At 42.3% G+C, this 13691-nt stretch overlaps 1 protein-coding gene across 2 annotated transcripts in view; it reads left to right on the forward strand.

The window, feature by feature from the left end:
* LOC126191239 (venom dipeptidyl peptidase 4-like) overlaps positions 1 to 13691 on the forward strand; it is a 198283-nt gene that overhangs the window by 153104 nt on the left and 31488 nt on the right. For both annotated transcript variants that reach the window (XM_049932045.1, XM_049932046.1), the window contains exon 13: positions 322 to 512. In XM_049932045.1, coding sequence (XP_049788002.1) covers positions 322 to 512 — 191 coding nt within the window. The remainder of the gene's footprint in view (positions 1 to 321; positions 513 to 13691) is intronic.

The following is a 13691-nucleotide window of genomic DNA, read 5'->3' on the forward strand; positions in this document are numbered from 1 at the left end:
AAATTTGATACTGATTTTGCACCTAATTTTGAATAATTAGAATGGAATAAAGAAGTAAAATAAAGTAAATGTAATTTTTATGAGTACACAGAAAATACAGCTCCAATTAAATGATAGTAAGTGATTACTTATGTCACCTTGATGTCTGTCTTATTACAAGATTGGCTGAGATTCGGATCGTGATAACCCAAAATTAGATACTTACTTATGTGTGCTACTCCCTTGAGAAATTAGTTCACATTTGTAACAAGTACTGTCTTATTTACATAACTGTTATAATTTTTAATAACTTTATAATAAAATAAACTTTGATATTTACAGGATAATGGCTTGCAGTTCTTGTGGGAAGATAACAGAAGAATACAAGTAGCAATGCAGAGAATATTAGAAAGGCCGAGAAAGATATTTCAGGAAGTTGAGCTACCATATGGCTATAAGGCACAAGTTATGCTAATTCTTCCTCCTGAGCTCAACTACAATAAAAATGTGAAATATCCATTACTGGTTCACGTGTATGTATCAAAGCATATTGATTGTTTCCTATGTTGTTACAGTTGATTAAATAGGCATGAACTGTTACTATTTCATTACTATTTTGGTTACAAATGCTTTTTTAAAATGAAGTTACATCTACGCTTTGTTAAATAGAATAAATTTCATGCTACAGTACTCATGGATTGATTGTTGACTTAGAAACTCATATTTGTCAGATCCACTCTTTTGAAAGAAAAGAACAGACTCTCCATGTAAGAAGTACACTGTGGGAATTTATTTAATAATACAGAGGTGTTCCAGATTAAGCAACACATTCAGGATCTTACAATACAAAGATTATACAGACAGAGACAAAACAGAGCAACTGTTTAACAAAGCTGCTTATGCAAATAGCAAAATATATTGGAGGTGTGAAAAAATAGGGGAAAGAAAAATATCAAATGGAACAAGGCAGCTGTTAAAAGAAGGTGAAAGTGTGAAACAAACAATAATAATGAACATGTTAGAATGTGCTGAATTAAACAAAACTATACGTATATGTCTTCGAGAAGATGTGAAAAAATACAATGAAAATTTGGTAAGAGGCACAATTAAAAACAAAGTAAGAACAAAAAAGAAGGACTTGAACTGGGTAGTTAAGATGGCAATGGCACAGTAACTACAATGGTCAAGAGATGAAAAAGAAATACAGCAAGTCAATACGTAAAATAATAATAATAACAACAATGTGAAAAAGACAGATTGCTACTTACCGTAAAGAAGACATGTCAAATTGCAGACACTCACATATAGCTTTTAGCCACAGCTTCATTTGTAAAAGAGACACATAATAAAAAGAAGAAGAAGAAGAAGAAGAAGAACAACAACAACAACAACACCAGGAATTTTTATAAGATGTTTAAAGAACATATTGCAGGATACCAGCCACCCAATCTTTGCTTCAAGAAACCAGATGGTTCACCAGAAACTAACACGAAGAATAACTGCCCAATCCTCACAGACTATTTCAACAAACTTCTCAACTGCGAAAGACCTACAGATGATATTCACTACCAGACGTCTACACCAAATCCCGACACTAAACTACCAACCATCAACGAAATAGTAGAAATTATCAAGACACTGAAAAACAATAGAGCCTCAGGAGAAGATGGAATTATTGCAGAACTATGGAAACTAAATGATGAAAGATTAACAGGAAAAAATCCACAAAATCATATTAAACATTTGGGAAACACAACAGATCCATTCTGAATGGAAATGCGCACTCATCCATCCACTCCACAAGAAAGGGGACAAAACTGAACAGAATAATTACAGGGGTATCTCACTCGTGCCGGTCACATGTAAAATCCGATCAAAAGTTCTCATGAATAGATTAGAAGAACAAGCTGACCCACAAATAGGAGAATACCAGGCTGGTTTTCGCAAGGGACGATCATGCATAGAACAGATCTAGAATCTGAAAACGATTCTCCAGATGAGAAACACCTGAAACACAGTGGTCTCTTTTGTAGATTTTAAAAAGGCCTATGACTCAATAGACAGAGTAGCACTCTGCAACATGCTGGAAGAATTCAGCATTGACAGAAAGATGAGAGTTTTCATTCGGTAAACATTAGCTGACACAGTCTCCAAGGTTAAATTTATGGGGGATATCTCTGAACCAATTGGAATCCAAACTGAGCTGCGACAGGGTGACGGACTTTCACCATTACTCTTTAATATCATTCTTGAAAAAATTATCAGGACATGGGAAAAAGAAGTCAAAGGAATCCAAATTGGCATTAGAAAAGATAATAGATTCAATGTGACGTGTTTACCTTTTGCAGATGACTTTGCAATCTTCACAAATAATAGAAAAGAAGCCACTAATGCCACAGAGAAGTTACATGAAATTGCACACAGAACTGGCCTGCAAATCTCATATGAGAAAACACAGTACAGAGAAAGTGTGCCACAAGACAAATTGCCTGTTGTGATAACCCATGGGAAAATCATACAAGTACCACATTTTAAGTACCTGGGAGAAATCATCCAGCCATCAGGGATCAACCTAAAGGCCAATGAGGAAAGAATAAAAAAACTACACAAAGCATATAAACTCATGTGGAACTATTATAACAAAAAGTCCATATCCATTAACGCAAAATTGAGGCACTACAACACTGTCGTACTTCCGAAGGCACTGTATGCATCTGAAACAACACAAATAGGTGGGCAAACTAAAATCAAAGAAATAGAGAAACAAGAAAGGAAAATTCTCAGGAAAATTTTTGGCCCGATACAAGAGCAAGGAATCTGGAAGAAGAGACCAACATCAGAATTATATAAATACACAGACAAGATTACGGATACAATAAGGAAAAGAAGAATGCATTTATATGGACATATCCACAGGATGAATGAAAACAGAATTTCAAAGTGAATTCTTAAAGTCATCAACTCAGGCAGGAGAAAAAAAAAGGGTAAAAGAAGTTGAAGAGGACCTCAGACAAGTACACATAACAGTAAATGATGCAGAAAATAGAACTGAATTCAGGAACATCATCAAAAAACATAAATTTGTCACCACAACACAGAAGAGACCAGGATGCAAATGGACAGTGGAGCGAAAGAAACAATACAATGAACACATGAAGAAAATTTGGGCTCAGAAAAAACATAAACAATCATCATATGGGAATAATCGATGATGATGATGATGATGATGATAATAATAATAATAATAATAATAATAATAATAATAATAATAATAATAATAATAATAATGTAGAAATGATGTCAGAGTAGATGTGTAAGAGCAATTGTGGCATAAAGAAGGGGACGGTTCCTGGATATTACGGTGTTTCATTAGAAAAAGTTCCGGGTTCGATTCCCGGCGGAGTCAGGGATTTTCACCTGCCTCGAGATGACTGGGTGTTTGTGTTGTCCTCATCATTTCATCATCATCCAGAAAAGTGGCGCAATTGGACTGAGCAAAGATTGGGTAATTGTACGGGCGCTGATAACCACGCTGTTGAGCGCCCCACAAACCAAACATCATCATCATCATAGAAAAAGTTGAGGTTGGAGAAAAGTTATCCGAAATGAACCTCATATAATTTTTAACAAAATATCTATGAAGAAAAGTGGTTCCCCAGTTCTTTTTCACAAGAAAGGAGACTGGTAAGAGATTAAACACAGTAAAACCTGAATAATTCAGAATAATTGTGGAGAGCAAATTATTGGGAGTCTCAATTATAGAAATGTTTTCTAAAATAAGTATCTGAAGCTATAACAAGGAATATAATAAACAGTGTATGTAATTATGAAATAAAAAAACTAGTTGAGCTGTCTTTTCTGATGACCTGTGTATTGTCAGGGATGGACTTACAAAACAAAGCAGTTTCATCTCTGTTGCAGACCTATGCCAAAGACAAATTTCCCTGTTCTAAAACAGGCACTTGCAACATCTGCACTTAAACTTTCCTAACACATTTTTTTCTGCCACAGATATTGTGCACATTACATGGACTGACCAACCATTCAGTGGTGGCCTTAAAACCTGTTTGAACCATTTTATCTACAAGTCTTCCCAATGCAACCTACAGTTCATCTTACAGGAATAATGACAGAAGACGATTTTAGAACTTACTGGTAGTCTGCCCTGAAATCCATCACTTTCATTTATCTACCAGCAATGTTAGGTTGCAATCTGAGGTTATCTACTGCAACTTATAGACTCTCATCTGAAGGTCATTTTCCTTCTCTGTAATCAGATTTAGGTCATCTGCATATAAAATTAAATTTAGTCTAGTGTCACAATCTAAAAAAACTCCATTTATGTTCAACATTTTTCAGATTAGATTAGATTAGATTTACTTTCATTCCAATTGATCCGTAGTGAGGAGGTCCTCCAGGATGTGGAACATGTCAGAAAAACAACAATACACGACAAATATTTACAACTAAAACAAGTAAGCTAATGTACCATTCCACAGGTCCCAAGTGGAATGATCGTCATTTTTTAATGAACACTAAGAGTCATTTTACAAATACTAAAGCACTGAATTTAAAATAAAAAAGTTTTTTATTTATTTATAAGGTAATAAACATGTAATACAACTACTGTAATACTTATTTACAATGAACACATTATTTCACTGAAATGGTGCAGAAGTTATGTTGTACTTATATACAAATCAGTTGGTTTTACTAAGAAATTCATCAATGGAGTAGAAGGAGTTGGCCACCAATAAATCCTTTAGGCTTCTCTTAAACTGAATTTCATTGGTTGTTAAGCTTTTTATGGCTGCTGGCAAGTTATTGAAAATGTGTGTTCCTGAATAATGCACACCTTTTTGTACAAGACTAAGTGACTTTAAATCCTTGTGAAGATTATTCTTATTTCTAGTATTGATTCCATGAACTGAGCTGTTGGTTTGAAAAAGTGATATATTTTTAATGACAAATTTCATTAAGGAATAAATATATTGGGAAGCAGTAGTTAGTATCCCTAGTTCCCTCAACAGGCTTCTGCAGGATGTTCTTGAGTTCACACCACATATAACTCTTACTGCATGTTTTTGTGCCTGGAAAACTTTAGCTTGGCTTGATGAATTACCCCAAAAAATAATCCCATATGACATTATGGAATGAAAGTAAGCATAGTATGCCAGATTTTTCATTTGTATATCCCCTATGTCTGACAAAATTCGCATTGCAAACAGAGATTTGTTAAGACGCTTCAGCAGTTCTGTGGTGTGCTCCTCCCAGTTGAATTTATTATCAAGCTGTAATCCCAAGAATTTAGCACTGTCCACTTCTTCTATCTTCTTGTCATCATATGTTAGACATATACTCTTGGGACACCCCTTACAAGTTCTGAACTGCATGTAGTGTGTTTTTTCAAAGTTTAGTGACAAAGAATTGGCTACGGCAAACAAAACAAACTTGGCATCTGGTAATGTTACTGATGAAAGGTCATTGATATGCACAAGAAAAAGTAATGGCCCCAATATGGAACCTTGTGGGACCCCACATGTAATTAGTTCCCAGTTGGGTGATGCCTGATAGCTTGATACATGTCTCTTTCCTAACAACACCCTTTGTTTCCTGCCAGAGATATAAGATTTGAACCATTTTGCAGCATTTCCCGTTACACTACAATATTCTAGTTTACTTTAAAGGATATTGTGATTTACACAGTCAAATGCCTTTAACAGATCACAAAATATACCAGTTGCCTGCAATTTTTTGTCTAATGAATTAAGCACATTTTCACTGTAAGTGTACATAGTGTTATAACCTTTAATTCACTAATAATTTGCATGGATATACAAATGTAGAAACGATAGTGAATTTCATGCTACCAACTCCGTATCTGTCACTCAACTGCCGTGCCGTGACATGCGGCCAGCGCCGTTCATAGCTAGGTGGTGCTCCCGCGCTCAGCCAAGCTGCGGAGCGCCTGTATCGCCATGTTCGCGTACTGACGTAGCGGCACTTTTAAATCTCGTGGCACTGTCACAACACTTTTCCCCCCTTGAAAAAAGAAGACACTCACTTCCTTGGAGACACTGACAGTGCGGAGACATCCATGGCCCCTTGGGAGACCCCGAGAAGATCCCGCGGAGAAACACAAGAATATGGTCGAAAATGTCCAGGATGGAAGCTTGTGCGTGGAACGTGCCTCCTGGACGAGATGATCGGTGAAAACTCCGGAGCAGCATCCATAGCGGCAGCAACGTTGGCTGCAGCAACACGCACAGGAGATCGGCAGCAGCGATAGGACTGGCTTCTTGGGCTGATGGAGGCGAAAGAAGGGGCGGTGGCACCGGCGTGGCCACCACTCGTGGGCGCATCTGGTCGTAATGGCGAACAACCTTGCCATCGTCCGTACGTATTTCACAAAGCTGGCGGCCGCGAAGAGCCTTGACCACCCCTGGAATCCATTTAGGGCGAGATCCATACCCTCGTGCCCACACATTGGTGCCCACCGAGTATTTTCCCGCACTAGGGGACACAGTACTAGGCCTGACAGAGTGAAGCATGTGCAGTAGAGTGCGCGGTTGGCGGCCATGCAAGAGTTCAGCAGGGCTGCGATCACCCAGAGGCGTGAAGGGATAAGAACTCAGAAATTGCAACAGAGCGTCATCGGTAGAAAAATCAGTAAGGAATTTTTTCATCTGGCTTTTGAAAGTGCGGACAAGGCGCTCGACCTCCCCATTCGATTGGGGATGGAAGGGCGGTGCTGTAACATGATGAATCCCTTGTCCAGTACAAAAATCACGGAAGGCCTACGAAGAGAACTGAGGGCTATTGTCCGTGACAATCGTGGATGCAAGACCTTTTAGCACAAAGATTTTGGACAAAGCCAGCGTCGTCGCCGCAGTGGTGGGCGACGGACATCGAACAACAAACGGGAACTTCGAGAAGGCGTCAATCAACAGTAGCCAATAAGTGCCGAAGAAGGGGCCGGCAAAGTCAGTGTGCTCCCGTTCCCATGGCTGCGCTGGATCAGGCCACAGAGAGGGCATTGTACGGGGTGCAGCCAGTTGTTGAGCACACTGACCACACGCAGCGACCATGTGGGTGATGTCCGAATCGATACCGGGCCAATAAACATGCCTGCAGGCCAGGGACTTAGTCCGAGAAATCCCCCAATGGCCTTCATGCAATAGTTTGAGAACATCTTTGCGAAGAGAAGCTGGCACCACGACCCATGGAGATGCGGCATCCGTGGCCAGAAGAACAACACCATCACGAACAGACAGATGAAGACGCAAGGCATGGTAGTTGCGAAGGGGATCCGATGCCCGGCCCTTGGTCCTGTCCGGCCAACCCCGTTGAACAAAACCGATCACCTGACACAGGACCGGGTCCCATGCAGTAGCCGACGTGACCTGCGAACCTGTAAGCGGAAAACCCTCGACCGCACGATGTTCTTCCTCATCAATGTGGAAACAGAGTAGTTCATCTCGATCGAAAACCAGGTCGGGGCCCATCGGCAAATGTGACAACGCGTCAGCGTTGGTGTGCTGGGCCGTGGAGCGATAGTGAATCTCATAGTGAAAACGAGACAAGTATAAGGCCCAACGTTGCAGGTGGTGAGCTGCCTTATCCGGAAGCGACGCCGAGGGGCTGAACAGAGAGACCAGCGGCTTGTGGTCAGTGATGAGGTGAAACTTAGAACCATACAAAAAAACGCTGAACTTTTTTAGAGCATAAATGATAGTGAGCGCCTCGTTTTCGATTTGAGAGTAACGCCGTTGGGCATCGTTGAGGGTCTTGGAAGCATAGGCAATAGGTCGTTCCAACCCATCCTCATACCGATGGGCGAGAACAGCCCCTAGGCCATACTGTGATGTGTCAGTCGCCAGAACCAAGTGCTGACCCGGACGGAATGTGGCAAGACAAGGCGCCGACTGCAAATGAGCCTTCAGGCGGACAAAAGCCTGCTCACACTCGTCGGACCAACAGAAAGGAACATTTTTGCGTAACAGCTGATGCAGAGGATGAGCCACCGCCACCGCGGATGGAATGAATTTGTGATAATAAGCAATCTTGCCGAGAAATGCCTGAAGTTCTTTGACCGTAGACGGCCGGGGTAGAGCGGTAATGGCCGCAACGTGCTGACGTAGAGGACAAATACCCTCACGGGACAATGGAAACCAAGATACACAATGGAGGGTTGGAAGAACTGTGACTTGTCCAGATTGCACTTCAACCCAGCCGAATGCAGAACCCAAAATAGTGAATGCAAATTGCGAAGGTGCTCCTCAGTGGAGGCCCCCATGACAACAATGTCATCCAGGTAGTTGATGCAGCCAGGAACGGAAGCCATGAGCTGTTCCAAAAACCACGTGCTAGCGAAACCAAATGGTAACCGCTGGTACTGATACAACCCACAAGGAGTGTTGATGACGAGAAATTCCTTGGAAGACCCATCCAACGGCAACTGATGGTACGCCTCCGATAAGTCAAGTTTGGAAAAGAACTGGCCCCCAGCGAGCTTGGTAAATAACTCCTCAGGACGGGGAAGAGGATAAGTGTCAATGAGGCTCTGAGCGTTGACAGTGGCTTTAAAATCGCCACACAATCGCAGACTCCCGTTTGGTTTAGAAACCACCACGATTGGCGATGCCCATTCGCTGGAGGTAACAGGAAGGAGAATCCCTGAAGCTGTTAACCTGTCTATCTTAGCCTTGACAGGTGCACGCAACGCCATCGGAATAGGGCGTGCCCGGAAAAACTTAGGGCGAGCTGTAGGTTTAAGAGTAATGTGGGCTTCAAAATCCTTGGCACGACCCAGACCAGCAGAGAACACAGACGAGAATTCAGAACACAATCCATCCAGCTGTTGATACGGAATATCCTCAGATATGAGGTGCACATCATCATCAATGGAGAACCCGAACAACTGGAAAGCATCATAACCGAACAGGTTTTCAGTGCCCGTATGATCCACCACATAAAACGTGAGGGGCCTAACAACAGACTTGTAGGCAGTGGAAGCATCAAACTGGCCAACGATAGGGATTTTCTGCTTATTATAAGTTCGCAAATTTCTCGTAACTGGAGACAAGGGAGGGGAGCCCAACTCCAAATACGTGCGAGAATTAATGAGAGTTACTGCAGAGCCAGTGTCCACTTGCATGCGAATGTCTTTATCCAGAACACGAACAGTAACAAACAACTTATTTGTTTGAGAAACCACACAGTTAACATCCATGTCCGATGCCTCATCCTCGTTGACAGGAACTTTAGTGGACTGACACACAGAAGCAATGGGGCCTTTTTTCCTACATGAATTACACGTGGCCCAACGTTTTGGACATGCGGCCCTGTCATGCTGTACAAAACAACGTGGACAAGAAGGAAGTGCGGAACGAACCTGCTTCTGTGGCTGCTGTTTTCGCTGCGAGCGTGGCGGCCCAACGCGATGTTGTTGACGTGAGTGCACCGCCGCCACATCGTCGGTCCCCTGGGAAACAGGCAAATTGTCCGTGTCGAAAGTGGTCTGTATAGCGCCTACATCACACCACGCGTCTATTTGCGCACCAGCAGCGTGAGACACTTCAAAAGATTGAGCGATGCTCAGAACTTCCGACAACGACGGGTTCGGCAGTTGTAAGGCACATTGCCGAACTTCTTTATCAGGAGCAAGCCGTAGAATAGCATCCCTAACCATTGAATCAGCATAAGACTCATGATGAGTGTCCGTGACAAACTGACATTTCCTACTCAGACCATGTAGTTCTGCCGCCCAAGCCCGGTAAGATTGATGGGGCTGTTTACGACACCGGTAGAACGCCACGCGGGCGGCAACAACATGGGTGTTTTTTCGGTAATAGTTAGACAATAAGTCACACATTTCTTGGAAGGACAGAGAGGCAGGTTCCGCAGAGGGGCTAACTGAGATAGCAGCTGATAGATCCATGGGGAAATCCAAGATAGAAATAACGACTTACACATAGGAGCATCGACAATGCCGAAAGCCAAGAAGTGTTGCCGCAAATGCTTCTCATAATCCTCCCAGTCTTCAGCGGCCTCGTCGTAAGGAGGCAATGGAGGCGGAGAAGAGGAAGACAGACGATGAGTAAGTGACGTCAACAACGCCTGAATAGCAGCTGTCAGCTGTGTTTGTTGTTCAATGAGCGCTTGCAGAAGCTGTTCCATGTCTGCCCAGACATGAATGCCCAATTCCCCAACGCAGGAAAAAAAATATCCGACCTCGTCGCCAAAAAGTGTTATAACCTTTAATTCACTAATAATTTGCGTGGATATACAAACGTAGAAATGATAGTGAGTTTCATGCTACCAACTCCGTATCTGTCACTCAACTGCCGTGCCGTGACATGTGGCCGGCGCCGTTCATAGCTAGGTGGCGCTCCCGTGCTCAGCCGAGCTGCGGAGCACTCAGCCGAGCTGTGGAGCGCCTGTATCGCCGTGTTCGCGTACTGACGTAGCGGCACTTTTAAATCTCGTGGCACTGTCACAACAGATAGCCTTCTCAATATCAGAACCTTTTAGAAATCCAAACTGTGACTTTGACAGTATGTTATTTGAAATAAGATGGTTATAAAGACGACTGTACATTACTTTTTCGAAAATTTTTGAGAATGCTGGCAACAGTGAAATTGGACAGAAATTTGATGCTATTTCTTTATCTCCCTTCTTAAACAGTGGCTTAACTTCAGCATATTTCAGCCTCTCAGGAAATATTCCACTGATAAACGACTGGTTACACAGATAGCTTAATATGTTACTTAGCTCAGAATCACGATCTTTAAGTAACTTTGTTGATATTTCATCATACCCACTAGATGTTTTTGATTTTAAAGATTTTACGATGGACAATATTTCTGTTGGGGTAGTGTATCCTCTGGCTCCTACCCTTGTAACCGCCCCCGATGTAAAACCTGTCCCATGCACCCTCCCACCACCACCTACTCCAGTCCTGTAACCCAGAAGGTGTACACGATCAAAGGCAGAGCCACGTGTGACAGCACCCACGTGATTTACCAACTGACCTGCCTACACTGTGAAGCCTTCTATGTGGGAATGACCAGCAACAAACTGTCCATTTGCATGAACGGACACAGGCAGACAGTGTTTGTTGGTAATGAGGATCACCCTGTGTCTAAACATGCCTTGGTGCACGGCCAGCACATCTTGGCACAGTGTTACACTGTCCGGGTTATCTGGTTACTTCCCACTGACACCAACCTATCAGAACTCTGGAGATGGGAATTTGCCCTTCAATATATCCTCTCTTCCCATTACCCACCAGGCCTCAACCTCCGCTAATTTCAAGCTGCCGCTGCTCATACCTCACCTGTCATTCAATAACATCTTCGCCTCTGTACTTCCGCCTTGACTGACATCTCCACCCAAACTCTTTGCCTTTACATATGTCTGCTTGTGTCTGTATATGTGCAGATGGATATGTGTGTGTGTGTGTGTGTGTGTGTGTGTGTGTGAGTGTATACCTGTCCCTTTTTCACCCCAAGGTAAGTCTTTCTGCTCCCGGGATTGGAATGACTCCTTACCCTCTCCCTTAAAACCCACATCCTTTCGTCTTTCCCTCTCCTTCCTACTTTCCTGATGAAGTGACCTTGGTTCGCGAAAGCTCGAAATTTGTGTGTGTGTTTGTGTTTGTTATTGTTTCTATCAATGTACCAACACTTTTGTTTGGTAAGTTACAGAATCTTTGTTTTCAGATATATTTTTCCCATGTGGAATGTTTCCCTCTATTATATGAAAAATGTTCAACACACACACACACACACACACACACACACAAACACACACACACACACACACACACAGGGTGTTCAAAAAAATGTGTCAAATACTTTGAGAAGTGGTAGTATTCACTGAAATAAGAAAAATATGTTCAATAAAAATGGGTCTGAAAATGCACATTTCCCAAGATAAACACTTTTTTATAGGAAGGGCTGCACAATGCTTGGTTGGGGATATTAACATAGTCATTGGATTAGTGTTCCATGAAATGTGTTGGCAGGGTATTATGATATCTTGATCTCAGTACTCTACCTAGCATTAGGTGGTCTGCAGCCAGCTGTGTGGTTTGAGTCGTTTTGTAGGTTATTTTAATTTTTGTCATGTTTGTGTGCCTTATTGTATAGTACTGTCAATGCTGGGTTTGTATCATGGTGTTTTACCTTCTTCCAGACACAGATTCACTTATGTGTTTACTGTTATTGCACTGTTTGTACATAAAGATGGTGGAGTACATTTACATTTTCTCTCTTCCACCACTTGTCAGCAGTGGAAGCCTACTATGCAAAAAGTGAAATGGCAGATATGATATTCTGTGGTTTAACAAATGGACATAGCCAGCAAGCCCGTGGCCCCTACACTGAAAAATATCTAAAGCACAAAGTGCCCTCTGATTAGCTGTTTGGCAGACTTTTACCAGTGTCTGAGGGACACAGGTACCCTTGCATTTGGGAAGACTGACAGTGGAAGACCCTGCACAGTCCACAGGACTGACATGGATGAGCATGTTCTACATTCAGTGGAAGAAACCCCTGGGACCAGCGAGCAATGATCAGCAGCAGCAGGAGACACATTTCACTCTCTTATCTGGTGTGTGTGTGGGGGGGGGGGGGGGGGGGGGGGGTGGTACTTCATGAAAAATTTGTGTACCAATATCATCTACAGTGCGTTCAGGGCCTAAGGCCACAGGCTCATCATGGAGACAGCAGTTCTGACAATGGCTGTTGCAGAAGTATGTCACAGATTCAATGTTCACATCCAAGATTTTATTTACTGATGAGGCAGGGTTCACAAGAGATGCTGTTGTGCATTTCCATAGCCAGCACATGTGGACAGATTTAAATCCCAAGCAATTCAGGAAAGAGGGCATCAGCACCAGTTCTTAATCAACATATGAGCGGGCACACTTGGCAATAGATTAATAGGGCCCTACATGCTACCACAAAGGTTAACTGGGGCACATTATCTGGACTTTGTCATTAACGTTTTGCCTACCTTGCTGGAGGCTATGCCATTTCAGCAATGAATACAAATGTGGTTCATGCAAGATGGTGCATCAGCAAATTTTTGTCACACTGTGCACAAATATCTGACACAGACATTTCAGGACCACTGGGCTGGTCAGGGAGGTTCCACACCTTGGCCTGTTCATTCTCCAGACCTCAGTCCCCTAAACTTTTGGTTACAGGAACACTTCAAGGAATTGGTCTACACCATACCAATTCAGCATATGCAGACATACAGGGTCACTTGCATGCCAGCAAGTACATCAACAACCAGATATACTTTAAAAGGTGCATCATTCCTTATTCTGGAGGGCACAGGAGTGCATTGTCATGAATGGACACCATGTTGAACACTTCCCATAAATACATGTTTATTACAGACAGTATGCATTTCTGGGCCCACGTTCATTGGACTTATTTCAGAAAGTACGCATTTTCAGATCCATGTTTATTGGATTTATTTTTCTTGTTTCTATGAGTACTACCATCTCTCAAAGTATTTGTCACTTTTTTAAACACCCCATATACATATACATACGTACAGTTTTCTCAGTGTATCAGAGAAACACAGCAATGCTTGTCATAGTCCTTTGTTTGTGTTCATTGGCTTTTTGTTATATTTCCCATATCTACAATAATTTCAGTGTTTCTGTATAGACTCTTACTATTATTTACGTGTCC

This window comes from Schistocerca cancellata, chromosome 6 (assembly GCF_023864275.1).
Source record: "Schistocerca cancellata isolate TAMUIC-IGC-003103 chromosome 6, iqSchCanc2.1, whole genome shotgun sequence".
In the NCBI taxonomy this organism is placed as follows: Eukaryota; Metazoa; Arthropoda; class Insecta; order Orthoptera; family Acrididae; genus Schistocerca; species Schistocerca cancellata.